The 13,354-nt window shown below is 50.3% G+C and overlaps 4 protein-coding genes across 4 annotated transcripts; 2 read left to right on the top strand and 2 right to left on the bottom strand.

The window, feature by feature from the left end:
- Window positions 1-519: 519 nt before the first annotated feature.
- RAD30 (DNA-directed DNA polymerase eta rad30) lies at window positions 520-3,150 on the bottom strand (the record flags this gene model as incomplete). The annotated part of the gene is made up of 12 exons (XM_036779071.1): window positions 520-938; window positions 1,002-1,214; window positions 1,264-1,452; window positions 1,522-1,541; window positions 1,600-1,649; window positions 1,782-1,859; window positions 1,914-1,970; window positions 2,012-2,056; window positions 2,112-2,141; window positions 2,199-2,539; window positions 2,603-2,681; window positions 2,740-3,150. 12 exons carry the CDS (start codon window positions 3,148-3,150, stop codon window positions 520-522), a joined length of 1,932 nt encoding a protein of 643 aa, XP_036628460.1.
- A 484-nt stretch (window positions 3,151-3,634) lies between these two features.
- PC9H_009571 (uncharacterized protein) lies at window positions 3,635-4,458 on the top strand (the record flags this gene model as incomplete). Its single annotated transcript, XM_036779070.1, has 2 exons — window positions 3,635-3,960; window positions 3,984-4,458. The coding sequence occupies 2 exons, from the start codon at window positions 3,635-3,637 to the stop codon at window positions 4,456-4,458; spliced, it is 801 nt and encodes a 266-aa protein (XP_036628459.1).
- Window positions 4,459-4,607: 149 nt separating this feature from the next.
- On the bottom strand, window positions 4,608-6,008 carry PC9H_009570 (uncharacterized protein; the record flags this gene model as incomplete). Its single annotated transcript, XM_036779069.1, has 3 exons — window positions 4,608-5,141; window positions 5,195-5,591; window positions 5,641-6,008. The coding sequence occupies 3 exons, from the start codon at window positions 6,006-6,008 to the stop codon at window positions 4,608-4,610; spliced, it is 1,299 nt and encodes a 432-aa protein (XP_036628458.1).
- A 1,796-nt stretch (window positions 6,009-7,804) lies between these two features.
- Window positions 7,805-13,313, top strand: PC9H_009569 (uncharacterized protein; the record flags this gene model as incomplete). Its single annotated transcript, XM_036779068.1, has 24 exons — window positions 7,805-7,905; window positions 7,957-8,452; window positions 8,499-9,100; window positions 9,160-9,341; window positions 9,399-9,835; window positions 9,901-10,038; window positions 10,089-10,172; window positions 10,230-10,711; window positions 10,765-10,785; window positions 10,845-10,872; window positions 10,925-11,029; window positions 11,078-11,128; window positions 11,186-11,219; window positions 11,271-11,300; window positions 11,354-11,511; window positions 11,565-11,701; window positions 11,754-11,921; window positions 11,973-12,230; window positions 12,280-12,427; window positions 12,527-12,748; window positions 12,802-12,871; window positions 12,930-13,013; window positions 13,065-13,126; window positions 13,185-13,313. The coding sequence occupies 24 exons, from the start codon at window positions 7,805-7,807 to the stop codon at window positions 13,311-13,313; spliced, it is 4,227 nt and encodes a 1,408-aa protein (XP_036628457.1).
- Between the last annotated feature and the right edge of the window lie 41 nt (window positions 13,314-13,354).

Below are 13,354 nucleotides of genomic sequence, written 5' to 3'. Positions count from 1 at the left end.
GATAGGTAGGTAAAAGGAAGGATGCAAAGGGGGAGCCCGCCCTGGTCGAACGAAAGTCGTAAGTCGTGAACGAAGTGGAAGGAACGACGGTCGCGAACGTGAGAAGGGCGGATTCCATCGCTGTATATCAATGAGAGTTTACCGAGCGGAGCGATCACAGAATCGGATTGATTGATGGTTGATGATGGATTCCACGGTCTTGTTTCACAGACGATACAATTACAGCTGGGAACGCATGGTAGTATCATTAGCTATGAACATTCAAGGAGAAAAGACAAAGTTCCGCAGCGACAGCAGTAGTGCTGCGGTTTGGTGTAGCCAGATAACAATGTGAGAGGAACTTACTTCCAGGATCCACTCTTGTGAAGAGTTTGCCATCATATCATACACACGTTACCAATGGAGAATACTTATAGAGTGTCGATCAGACCTAGGTAACCGATAGAGTAGACGTACATACATGCATCATCGGCAGCAATGTATCAACGTCCAACGCCAACACCGCCTCCTCACAGCTCCTCACTTGGACGTATTGAAGAACCTCTCGATCCCTGGCGACTTGCCTTTTGTGGATACTCGACTCCGACTCTCCGTCTTTCGTTTCTTCTTCGAGGACGAGCCGGATACTGGCCCGGGCATGCCTACCTTCAACGTTCCGTTAGTTCTCCGTGTCAAATCTAGTGCGTAATGGTAATCTTCATGCTCCCGCTTCAAGTTATCAACCCTCGAGTTCCAGTCCAGCCTCGCCCTGCTGATATCTGTTGCGCCGGTCGCATCATTGAACGCATCAGAGTTGTTCACCTCCAAACTTATGGTTTTCCCACAACGCGTACATGTGAAAGATGGAGCTGTATGGCAGTCTGGGGAGTTGCGGCCTGGGTTGATTGGCGTGCCGTCAGTAAAGGGCAACACATCGTCGTCTTCGTTCGCTGACAGATCTTCTTCAGCATGCGGTTTCCTCTTGCTTGCCGTTGATACGCTTGGAGCGATTGGCAACGGACTCTTCAAGAAACCTTCTATACTGCCTTGGCCAGTTTCCGCCGTTCCTACCCCCGTGAAGGACATGTGCATATGCCGTATATTTAGAGGGGCGCCCTCGACCTCGAGCCCCATGAGCTCTTTCCACAGCTTATCCGCAATCGAAGCGATTATGTCGACGGACACATCTTTGATGAAGGGGAATGGCGCTTGCTTCGAGTGTCCGTTGCCAAATCCTGGAAGGACATGTTATATACGGTTTCCAGGCGTCTGGTATCCATTTACCTTTATATGCACCCAAAACCAGTGTCTTAGGCCAAAGCGTTGGCTGTTCGGCCCGCGCAGCCTTCAGTCTGAATACTAAATCCGCAGCAAGTATCCTGATCCAATGTGCGCCTTCCGCAGGCTTCACGAGTGGTTTGAGCAAGTTCTTGGAGGCTGACATACTCTTGAAGAACGCCGTCTTCGCTTTAACTACACCGACATCAAATGTCATGTCGATCAATCCAAAAAATATGGGTTAGAGGCCTTACTAGTACCCACCTTCTGACCTGTCTATGCCTCTGGGAAGGATCGAGGCATTATTTTCGACTCGATCTCTGAATCAAAGAAGCTCCGTACCGAAGAATCTCCCAGACCCACAATGCGCTCTCGCCGTACTTATTTTGTATCTCCTCTGCGTCGTCTCATCAGCATGGAAACCCTTGGAGCCGGGTGCAATGTGCGGCGGAGCTTACCGACGCTGACCGATCTGTGAACGAGAATGTCAGTTTTGCCGTGGGGAAATGGGCGACCGAGCGCACGCACAAGAGATCCCCTACGGTGCTGGCATCGTATTCTTCTGCGATCGCTTTGCCGAGCTTACCCCCAAGGAATCGAATCTACGCCAGGCCTCAATGGAAGTCGATCTTAGCACCGGGACTCATTTCGCACACCTTTTGAAATGGCATTGGCCTGAGGTAATTGGCAATAGCGGCATTGCGAAGAATCGACTAACCACAGTTGTCTCAGTCGCCGTATAAGCGGTGCAAACAATTCTTCGTACCTGGCTATTGAACTTTCTATACGAAGCGGTGAGCTGGGAAGAATCCTTTACTTTTAGAGTTGCATCGGAGTTGAATAAACAACGTTACCTTCGCAAGAAACTTGTTTCTGGCGATCCCCTATATGAACAAGCACGATCGTATCCAGTATCGAGCGAGAGCGTTGCAGTCACGCACTGCAGACGTTGTGTACCCTAGCTTCGTTCGCACCTTCTCCCTCACACCCGCCATCAGCTCAGCACCAATAGACAAAGCCACGTCATGCCATGTGGGAAGAGACTCCTCCTTCACAGCTTCGGGTATTTTTGACGATTGCCCCTCCTTCTCGTCCGCCGGAGTTGTTTCGGGTTCGATGGGTATGAGGTGACCGAGTTCATCCCATTTGATTGGTGGGGGAGGCGGAAGCGGTGTGTCCATGTCCTTAGGAGAGGCAGACGCAAGATGGGGATAACGGCGCAGAAGAGCTTCGCGAACAGGACGAGTCAGGTCAAAGAATGCTTCGTCTATGGAAGCTTTCTCTGCGGAGATAGCATGAGTTGTATGTCGTTCAAACTATAGGCGTTGCACAAATATCTACGCACCAATCTCTACACCCGGAAGCTCCTCTTTGAATACATTCAGTATCTTCCCACTCTCAGTACGGTACGTATCCAACGACGTCTTCAAATTGAAATCATCAAGCTTACATGTATAATCCGCACGAATGTCCCGTACTTACTTTATGTGTCCTCGGGTCTACGGGCCCCCAATGTCCAGGCTCAGCATCCCCTTCCTTGTACGTTGGTACATGTACACAAATAAGCTCTGGGCATTTCTTCTTCGCGTCGGCCGCCTTATCCATTCGCGATATGCCAAACTTTCGAGCAGGGTAGTTCACTGCGATCAGGGAGTCCCACTGTTGTACCACCAACGGTAGCTCGGGGTCTGTTCCCAGACGAACCATTTCACAGGCGGCATAGAATGCGTCTGAGTCGCAAAGGGCAATGACACGAAGGGGATCCCGAGAACCAAGTGTTTGAGACAGAAGATGTCGATAGGTTATGGCTTCGTGTTGGTGTGTTGGATCGGTGTTGTCGGTGTCCAATGACTTGGATTTGCCTTTTAGCAAAGGGTGTATTTCAGCATCCATGCTGAAGGTGAATCGTAGAGAGAGATGGCGATTCAAAGGTATTGTGACTGTCGCGAACCGTCACACGTCACGTGATCATTTACATCCGCCCCCCCTGCTCAAGCGCCGGCGACCGGGCTGGCCTACTATTTTTGTGTGTGTGGCGCTAAAATCACGCTGGGTCAACTATTCTGCAGACAGCAATAAGCTCAACTTGTAGTACAACTTCTAATCTCAAAATCTGCACCCGTTAACGTTCACCATGGACCCGGCCGCCCGTTGTCGCAGTCATATACCACGAAGTCCCTCCTATAACTTTCCTTGAAGGTGAGCTCAAACCGTAAAAATGGCCGACTGATGTGACCAACTGGCTATTTCGTCGCCGGCGCTGTGCAGCACGCCACAGCTCTGGCTTCTTTAGGATAGGCTCTGATATAAGTATCACAGCCAGTGACCCCCACGCGCCTTGTTACCTTTCCCCTACCAAACTAGTGTAGAATCGGGCATGGATAGCGCTGACGGCGCGGGCGACACCCGCTCGCCTCTCGGGATCGCTTGGAGTTGTTTGGCCATCATATTCGCCTGCACCTGGACCGCCATTCACCCCAACATCCCCTCTGAACGTATCCGCCATAGCGAATGGAAATTACGCCGCTGGCGTTTAATCCAGGCTATCTGGGCCCTGATGGTTCCCGAGTTGATGGTAATGTGGGCGGTGCAACAATGGGCTGAGGCGCGACGAGTCTCTGAAGCCTACAATGCCGCCAATGGCATCGGCAAGGGAGGGATGGCGGCGCTGAACGATGTTGAAAAGAACGATGGAACAGGTACGTACAGAGTGTCTAATTCAGCAGGGATCGTACGCCGACGATTGAGAAGGAGGAAATCGATGACAAAAGCAAGGGTGATGCTCTCGCTAAAGCGATCGTCGTCATCCAAACCTCCTACTTCCTCATCCAGCTCCTTGCCCGCGTAGCCCGCCGCCTCACGATCACGAAACTAGAGATAATGACACTCGCCTATGCGCTCCTCTGCGGCATGCTCTACGCCTTCTGGTGGCACAAGCCCTACAACGTCCAGCGCCCCATTTCCATTCGCATCCAAAACTTCAAACCGCAGCCACCGCCTCGAAAGCCAGCGGGCGGCGGTTACCTTGCGCGAATCATGAACGGAGGCTTTATTCTGAACCTCCACGGATCCATCGTGGGGGATGGGGAAGGTCTCGAAGTACTCGGGGAGTCGTCGAAGCCTTCGTGCTATTACGGGATTTGCCCCCATCCGCTGCTGCGTCTGTTGACTGGACGTCGTTTATACCTCACGTATAACTAGTCATTTACCGCAACAGACCTTATTTGCTCTCCTGACCTTGTATATTGTCGGTTTTTGTTCTACGATTAGCTGTTTCGAGATAATGTATTACAGTTTATACAGTACAGAAGGAAACAAACAGAAAGAAGGCGCCGATGACTGCCAATAAGCTAAAAGCGGGAAACTAGTTTCAGTGACTCGGGGTCGCGGTACCATGCATCTAGATCTTGCACAGGATATTCCTTGCCGCGCCGCCAACTCAGGATGGACACGTACTTCGTATGGCGTTCTTCGGGATCCGACTCCTCATCATCACTGCTGTTTTCTTCAGAATCCATTTGATAGTCATCGGACTTGTGGTCGACATTTGTTGATTCGTTGTTGTTTCCACCCGAACGTTCATCAGCAGGAGAGCTGCCTCCATCGTCACCACGCGCTAGGCCCGGGCGAGCGCCCTTGAGGCGCTTGATTTTAGCCGTCTTGGACCTTCCTGCGTCATATTTCCGCCAGTCGTCTGCCCGTTTCCGCAATGCATCCCAATCGATCAGTGCAGCATCGTCGCGTTGGCGTAGTTCCTCGAAATCTTTCTGCAGGTTAGCGTCCACGGTCTTCTTCAAGGCGAGGATGAAATAAAAGCATTCAACAAGGGCCGACGGATGACGGAGGTCCCAAGAATGGGCAATAGACATAGACTGCTGCAATTGCTGTACAACAAGGGAGTCAGTCTAAAGCATCATTCAACTAGCGGAAAGGACACAACGTAGGAATTATCGGTGCTATCAATCGTCATGGCAGCGAGGTGAAGGACGCCCTTCTCAAATACCATACCATATAAGGGGCGGGCGGGCAACTTGAATAGTTGCCGAAGAGCCTGCATCGCATAACCGTAGTATACAGCTTGACGCGAGGCGTCCGAGGGTGTCGAGTTACGCTTCCATTCTGCAAAGAAGGTCCCAAAAGCTAGGTCTTCCCGTTGGATGTCCATACACCTTAAGCTGCTCGTATATGGCGCAGCATGCATCGTGAAGGATGCAGCATCGATCTTTTCTAATAGATCCTTTGGAGCGACCATGCCAAAGCAAGTATCCGCCCGCGCTGTCTTGAGAGGGTGTGGAGAGTCGAGCATAACTGGAAGGAGGACGTCGACCTCTGTGCTGCAAGAAGAAATAAGTAGACGTGACATAGTGGGGTGTTTACACTTACTACATTGTATGACGGGACTCGTCCGAGGACCCTCCAGAAAATATAGTATGCAGGAGAGCATCTGGCGCAGTGCGGGCCGCGAGCTCACACGATCCAGCTTGGATAGCATCCAAGGTTATGCACCAGGGCGTGTAGAGTTGAAGAACGTCTGGATTCAGGGCCTCGTCCCAACGACTACGCTCCGGGGATTTCGCCCATTCAGCGATGTCATCTAGGAACTTGTTGTACTTTCCAAGAGACGGCACCTTTTGGCGGAGGTCTGAGAGATTGCGAAGCTTGGAAGGATATCGCACAGCACTTGCTACCGCTTCCAGCTCGGTTGTTACAGAAGGAATGACATGGACGAAGGTGTGTACTCGTTTCGTCATAGCGTGCACGGACGCGCACCAACTGTCCCATTTGTTGTTATTTCGAGCGATTTTGGAAGAGTATAAAATCAGAGTGTATGCTACCAGCAAGGTGCAGCACATACTCGGAAGCAACATCGTATGTAGTTGGAGCAATGAGGTCGTACAAGCTAATTTGGATATTAGGATTCGCAAGCGACTAATCACAGGAAATGTACTTGTCCTCGATATCCTTCATCAGGTCGCTACCACAGAGATCAAACTGAGGCCGTTACAAAATGAGGATTGAACGCTCACGTATAGAAGCCAGGGGCGACGCCATATCTGATCAGTGTCAACAGTCAGTTCCTTATCATGGCTGGCTAATAGCATACTTTTCGAAAATCGATCTGCAGATTGATTCCTTTGTGCCATTCGTGGTGGCCGACATTAGAGAGTTTGCGAAAGCCACCGGGTGGCTTTCGCGGAGCTTGCGGAACTCGGTGGCTTCCCGGTCAAAAAGCCCGAAACTCACCGGCTGGTGGCTTTGGGCGTCTACTTAGAATTCGCTAGTAGCCTCTCCTCCAAGCAGCAGGATAGCTGTATTGTGTTGCGCATTCACAGCTGCGCGTACGAGCTTATTATGCCGCAGAAACTAAATTTGTGCTCCATCAACAGAAGGAGTAAATGCTTGTCAAACCAGCCACCGGTTTGCGCAAGCTGAAAATCGCTCGATTTGGGCATTCGGTGGCTGACAAAGCCACCTGGGTGGCTTTCGCAAACTCTCTATTGTGGATGGTTGAGAGCGAGGTTGAGAACGAGGTTGAGGAGAAGCAAGAGGCGAGGCGCTGCAGCAACAAGGACAAACATCCCTAGTCACTAGTCACTAGTCACGTGACCGTCGCGTGTGTGTAAATCTATATTAACCCCTACTGAGGCCTGCTCCTCCATAATCCATTGCGAAGTTCGAACAGCGAGGAAGACGGAAATATGGATATTTCTCCCTGACAGCTAATTGGGGTCCTCAAGTACATGTCAAAGTCCTCTAGTGATTTATCTTAAGCGCCTAGCATTACGCCATAGATGTGCGCAACGGCGTGCGTACTGCAAGTCTTTAAGGATCGCCTTCCGTAACCTGAATGCTGCAATCGTTCCTGGTACCTTCCTTGTCATCCATCTTCATTTTCTAGCGTTCTGGCAGCCTCTCAGAGTTGTAATCCGACTGTGCGGCACGTCGCCTTGACTCGAAGCTACAACGGCATCAACGTCCGACGTCGGGGAATTTGAAAAATAACCTTTTTGGGGGGCCGCGAAGGAGTTCCTCGGTTGACTTCTCAGACGACTCCCTGCTCATTTAGTGGGGTAGAGGGAGTATTGCCGTGAGTTTTCGTTGGCGATCAGACAACAAGCTGCGGAACATCTTGAGCTCACGATCGCTTTTGTCTTGATTTAGCAACCCGACTGCCCTCAATCAGTGCTCTGCTTGCAGCTAGGCAGCAGCTCATTGAAGTTCACATTTGCAGTAAGTTCCACCTACGTGACCGTCAATGCCTGTATATACTGAAGTACACTGAGTCACAGTTCGTAGCATTCCGAGGTGAGCACACCGATGGCACGCCCCACGGGGCCATATCAATGACATGCCACCCCCGTCCTCGAGGTCGAATGCCTTCTTCGTCAGCGAGCATGTGCGGGGGGTTGTTGGAAATTGAAAGACCGTCGGCTGTACCGGCAGTGGAAGTTAAATATAATGTTTGGTGAGTCAGCGAAAGTTTCCCTGCTCCCAGACATTGCTGCGTGGCCCGCCCCCTCCTCCTTGCTCCCTGTCCCCGAGGAGTATGACCAAGTCGACGTCCCCTTCGCTCGACGACGACTCCAACGCCGAGAAACAAGACAAATCCAAACTCCGAACTAACTACCAATACCCTGAACGCTCAGTGTACGTCATATTGCTGACCAAAGAGGGATTTACCAACTTTCTACATTGCAGATTCACGAAAGTACCTTTCATCTCGACCAAGGCGCCGCCCCCACCGAAGGGATCCATTGACGATGCAGAAACTATCCCTGAAGTCAAGGCTAGTTGGATAAGCCTTATCACATTTGGCTGGATCACCCCGTTACTTGTCCTTGGCTACCTTCGTCCTTTGGAGGCTTCGGATCTGTACAAATTACAAGCGGACCGATCGTCTGCATATGTGGCCGAGAAGATAGTAACGTCGTACGATCGGCGACGGAAAGAGGCAGATGAGTACAACATGCGATTGCGCAATGGGGACGTCAAGCCTCCGGTGTGGAAAAAGTTGTGGTGGATTCTTAGAAGGGACAGCAAGGCGCGCGAGGAGAGGTGGAGAGATTTTGATGGCAAGAGACGCGCGAGCTTGGTCATGGCCATGAATGACAGCGTCAAGTGGTGGTTCTGGTCCGGGGGAATCCTCAAAATCCTCGGTGACGGCGCGCAAATTACCAGCCCTTTGCTTGTAAAGGTATGTGGTCCCTAGGTCCATTGTGACCTCATCTTACGGGTCCAAGGCAATCATCAACTTTGCTACTGCATCATACACGAATCACCGAACGGGTAATTTCGACGCCATCCCGCCCATTGGCCAGGGAATTGGTTACGTATTCGGATTGCTGGGTCTACAAATAGTCGCCTCCCTATGTACTCACCACTTCTTCTACCGCGGTGCATCAACAGGGGTGCTCCTTCGTGGTGCTCTCATCACTGCCATATTCCAGCGTTCGCTCCGGTTAACATCCCGTGCCCGCTCCAAGTTACCCAACGGCAAACTCGTTAACCATATCTCCACTGATGTATCGCGCATCGACTTTTGTTGCGGCTTCTTCCATATGGCATGGACGGCTCCGATACAAATGATTGTCTGCTTGATCCTGTTGATAGACAATCTGGGACCTAGTGCCTTAGCTGGATTTGGGTTCTTCCTCCTCGCGACTCCAGCGCAGACGATGGTGATGAAGAACCTATTCAAGCTACGAAGGAAGAGCATGATATGGACCGATAAGCGCGCGAAGTTGCTGCAAGAGCTGCTAGGCGGTATGAAAGTCATCAAGTTCTTCGCTTGGGAGACACCATTTCTTCAGCGCCTCGTCGATTACAGGCAGAAGGAATTGAGGTAATTGTTAGTTTGTACTGCGTATACAAGTTGTTACTGACGGAAATGACTATACGCAGTTACATCCGCTCGTTGCTGCTCGTGCGATCCGCCAACAACGCTGTTGCAATGTCACTACCAGTCCTGGCGTCGGTCCTATCTTTCGTTACTTACTCGCTTTCTGGACATTCGCTTGATCCAGCCATTATTTTTGCGTCTTTAACTCTGTTCAATTTGCTGCGACTACCCTTGATGTTCCTGCGTGAGCTTCCTAGCTTCCTTCTCCCACGAATGAATTGACTCACCGAATCGACTGTAGCCGTGGCATTCAGCTCGATCGCAGATGCTGCGAACGCTACCTCGCGTCTATACGACGTCTTCGAAGCGGAGACACTAGAAGAAACACAAGTCACCGATCCTCAGTTGCCCTATGCCATCGAAGTCAAGAATGCGTCCTTCATGTGGGACAGTCCTCCTCCCGATGACGCAAAGTCGAAGAAGCGGCCAGGCCTTTACGCGCACGTTCCAACCTCGACTACCTCTGCAGGGAAGGCAAAGAACGACGACAAGACGATATTCGAGATGAAAGACGTGAATTTGACTATTCCAAGGGGCAAATTGGTTGCCATCGTCGGCGCTGTGGGCTCCGGCAAGACGTCGTTATTGCAAGGCATCATCGGGGAAATGAGACGCACATCCGGCACAGTGACATTCGGAGGTTCTGTTGGGTATTGCCCGCAGACTGCTTGGATCCAGGTATACGATTTTCCCAAAGGAAATCACGAAGACTAAATACTGAGCTGACACTGCGTGTCACTTAGAATCTAACGATCCGCGAGAATATTTGCTTCGGGAGGCCTTTCGAAGAAGAGCGCTACTGGGCGGCCGTTCGGGATGCCTGTCTTGAACCTGATATCGATATGCTGCCCTACGGCGATATGACTGAAGTCGGGGAAAAGGTGGATTATGATTTCACTAACGTATATTCACACACTAAACTCCTTCCAAGGGCATATCTCTTTCCGGAGGCCAGAAGCAACGAGTGAATATTGCTAGAGCCATATATTGCAACACCGACATCCAATTCTTCGATGTAAGTCAATTTAACTTTTAAACTACGCAACGATGACACCGATCATGTCAACCATAGGATCCGCTCAGTGCCTTGGACGCCCATGTTGGCAAGGCGGTCTTTCAGAACGTCCTGCAGAACACTCTTTCTGGCAAGACGAGGATCCTGGTGACGCACGCTCTTCACTTCTTGCCGCAAGTTGATTACATTTTCACCGTCGTCGACGGGCGCATTGCCGAACGCGGGACTTATGCCGACCTTATGGAGAACAACGGCACATTCTCGAAGTTTGTTCACGAGTTTGGGTCGCAGGAAGAAGAGAAGAAAGAGGTCGAGGCGGAAGAAGATGCTATAGATGCTGAAAAGGACGGTAACAAAAAAGCGAGAAAGCCAGATGTTATAGGCGCGTCTCAGATGCAGGCCGAGGAACGGAACACTGGAGCCATTAGCGGGCAAATCTATAAAGATTACGCAAAGGCAGGGAATGGCGCAGTTGTCCTTCCCCTCTTAGCGTTCGCGTTGGTGTTTTTGCAGGGCTCGAATGTTATGTCGTCCTATTGGTGAGTTCATCCAATCGGCCATCGTTTCCTTGCTGAACAACAACTGTCCCTAGGCTTGTGTACTGGCAAGAAGAGTGCGTCCTTTACTTTGGCGATTAACTAGCAGACATACTATACTAACAGTGATCACTAGCCAATTCAATCAATCTCCGGGCTTCTACGTGAGTTCAGGAAACAACCTCTTTTTACGTCTTCTGACGAATGTCCACACAGATGGGGATCTATGCATCCTTGGGTATCTCTCAAGCCCTGGCATCTTTCCTGATGGGAAGTACATTTGCCATGTTGACGTACTTCGCATCGCAGCGACTGCACAAGGTAAGTGCATCCAGACGCTGTTCAAAGTAATGCTCACAGAGCTTGTAGGCCGCAATAAACAGAGTTTTACATGCGCCCATGTCATTCTTCGACACTACGGTCAGCCCCTTGTTGATCGATTTGACAATCATGGAATATTGACTCGGGAATCTGTAGCCACTTGGTCGAATCATGAATCGCTTTTCTAAGGGTGAGTTTCTTCGATATTCTTTATGTTTGTACGCTGATCAAGTGGTTGTAGATATCGATACTATAGATAACCTACTGGGAGGTACGTATCCGACTACATGCTTTATATCACATACTTGACGGTTCTCTATCTAGATGCCCTACGCATGCTCGCGGGCACTTCTTCATCTATATTGGGAGCTATCATCTTGATCTCCATCCTGCTTCCCTGGTTCCTCATCGGCGTCTTCTGCATCTTGATCGTCTACTACTACGCCGCCACCTTTTATAGAGCTAGTGCTCGAGAGCTTAAGGTGACACTGTTCGCCTTAGCAATCTTTTGATGATCGCTGAGATGACTTTGCAGCGGCTTGATGCTATTCTGCGATCCACGCTGTATTCACACTTTTCCGAGTCCCTATCTGGCCTACCTACGATTCGAGCCTACGGTGAAGCGGATAGGTTCAGACAAGAGAATGAGGATCGCGTAGACATAGAGAATCGGTGCGTAACGTTTGGTTTCCACCTAAAATCGATGCTGATCTGTCCGATGCAGGGCCTATTGGCTAACGGTCACGAATCAAAGGTGGCTGGGTATCCGATTGGACTTTTTGGGCGCACTGCTCACTTTCGTTGTGGGCATGCTTACCGTCGGCACTCGCTTTTCTATTTCTCCTGCTCAAACTGGTGTGACCCTATCTTATATCCTCTCTGTTCAGCAAGCGTGAGTGAATTTATTGTTCAAAACCTCTTTCTTACTAAACGCCGGGGTTAGATTTGGCTGGCTCGTTCGTCAAAGCGCGGAAGTCGAAAACGACATGAATTCAGTTGAGCGAGTAGTGCACTACGCAAAGGAGATTGAACAAGAAGCACCCCACGAACTTCCTGACAGGAAACCTCCCGCACCGTGGCCCTCTAAAGGCGACGTGGAACTCAAGAATGTTGTACTCAGTTACCGCCCAGAGCTGCCAGCCGTCTTGAAGAATGTCAGCATGGTTGTAAGAGGAGGCGAGAAGATTGGTATAGTTGGACGGTCAGCGGTAAAACTTTTGTTGATTCAATGGTATTGATTTGGGTTGTAGAACTGGCGCTGGAAAAAGCTCGATTATGACTGCGTTGTACCGCTTGGTTGAGCTCACTTCAGGATCTATCATCATCGACGGTGTCGATACTTCGACCGTTGGACTGACCGACTTGCGAAGTGGGCTAGCAATTATTCCTCAGGATCCCGTAAGTCCGACACCTGCTAGTATCTTCATAATTCTGAATCGTTTCACAGTTGTTATGTGAGTATTTCTTCGAAGACGATTGATAACGCCGCTGAAGTAGCAACAAGTCTCTGGGACGCTGAGGACTAATTTGGATCCCTTCAACTTACACGATGATGCGCGACTTTGGGACGCTTTGAAGCGCTCATACTTGGTGGAGTCCGCAAAGAGGAATTCTGCTGCCCTCGAGGACGATCTCCCAACCGGTGCAAATACTCCCACCAATCGTTTTACCCTTGACACTCCAATCGAAGACGAAGGTTCCAACCTCTCCGTGGGCCAAGTACGCCGTATTGTGCTCCGCGCTTCGTCGCTTGTTTAACGTTTGGTTTGCAGCGATCTCTTGTATCCCTCGCAAGGGCGTTGGTGAAGGACACCAAAGTGCTAATTCTTGATGAAGCCACGGGTACCTACTCCCTCTTTCACCATTCTTAGGCGTGCCTTACAGTATATTGCTCTTTTAGCGTCCGTAGATTATGAGACCGATCGCAAGATTCAAGATACGATTGCTCACGAATTCCAAGATCGCACGATATTATGTATCGCTCGTGAGCATAGCAATCGTGCCTACTACTCACTTTGCTAATGCCATCTGCTAGATCGATTACGGACTATCATTGCCTACGATCGTATTTGCGTGTTAGATGCCGGCCAAATTGCTGTGAGTCGCCTTTTATTTGATGCAGAGCTCTAACTCAGCAGCTATTTATCTGCCTAAGGAATTCGACACGCCTCTAAACCTATACTCAAAGGCTGATGGTATCTTTAGAGGGATGTGCGAGCGATCCTCGATCACTTTAGACGATATCAGGCTCGCGTCCAAAATCCGCGATGAGAACGCGTACTGACAAAACGGCATACAACTATTCTGATGGTATATACAGGTTTT

This window comes from Pleurotus ostreatus, assembly GCF_014466165.1.
Source record: "Pleurotus ostreatus strain PC9 chromosome Unknown scaffold_7, whole genome shotgun sequence".
NCBI lineage: Eukaryota > Fungi > Basidiomycota > Agaricomycetes > Agaricales > Pleurotaceae > Pleurotus > Pleurotus ostreatus.
This window is presented reverse-complemented; position numbering and strand designations above follow the sequence as displayed.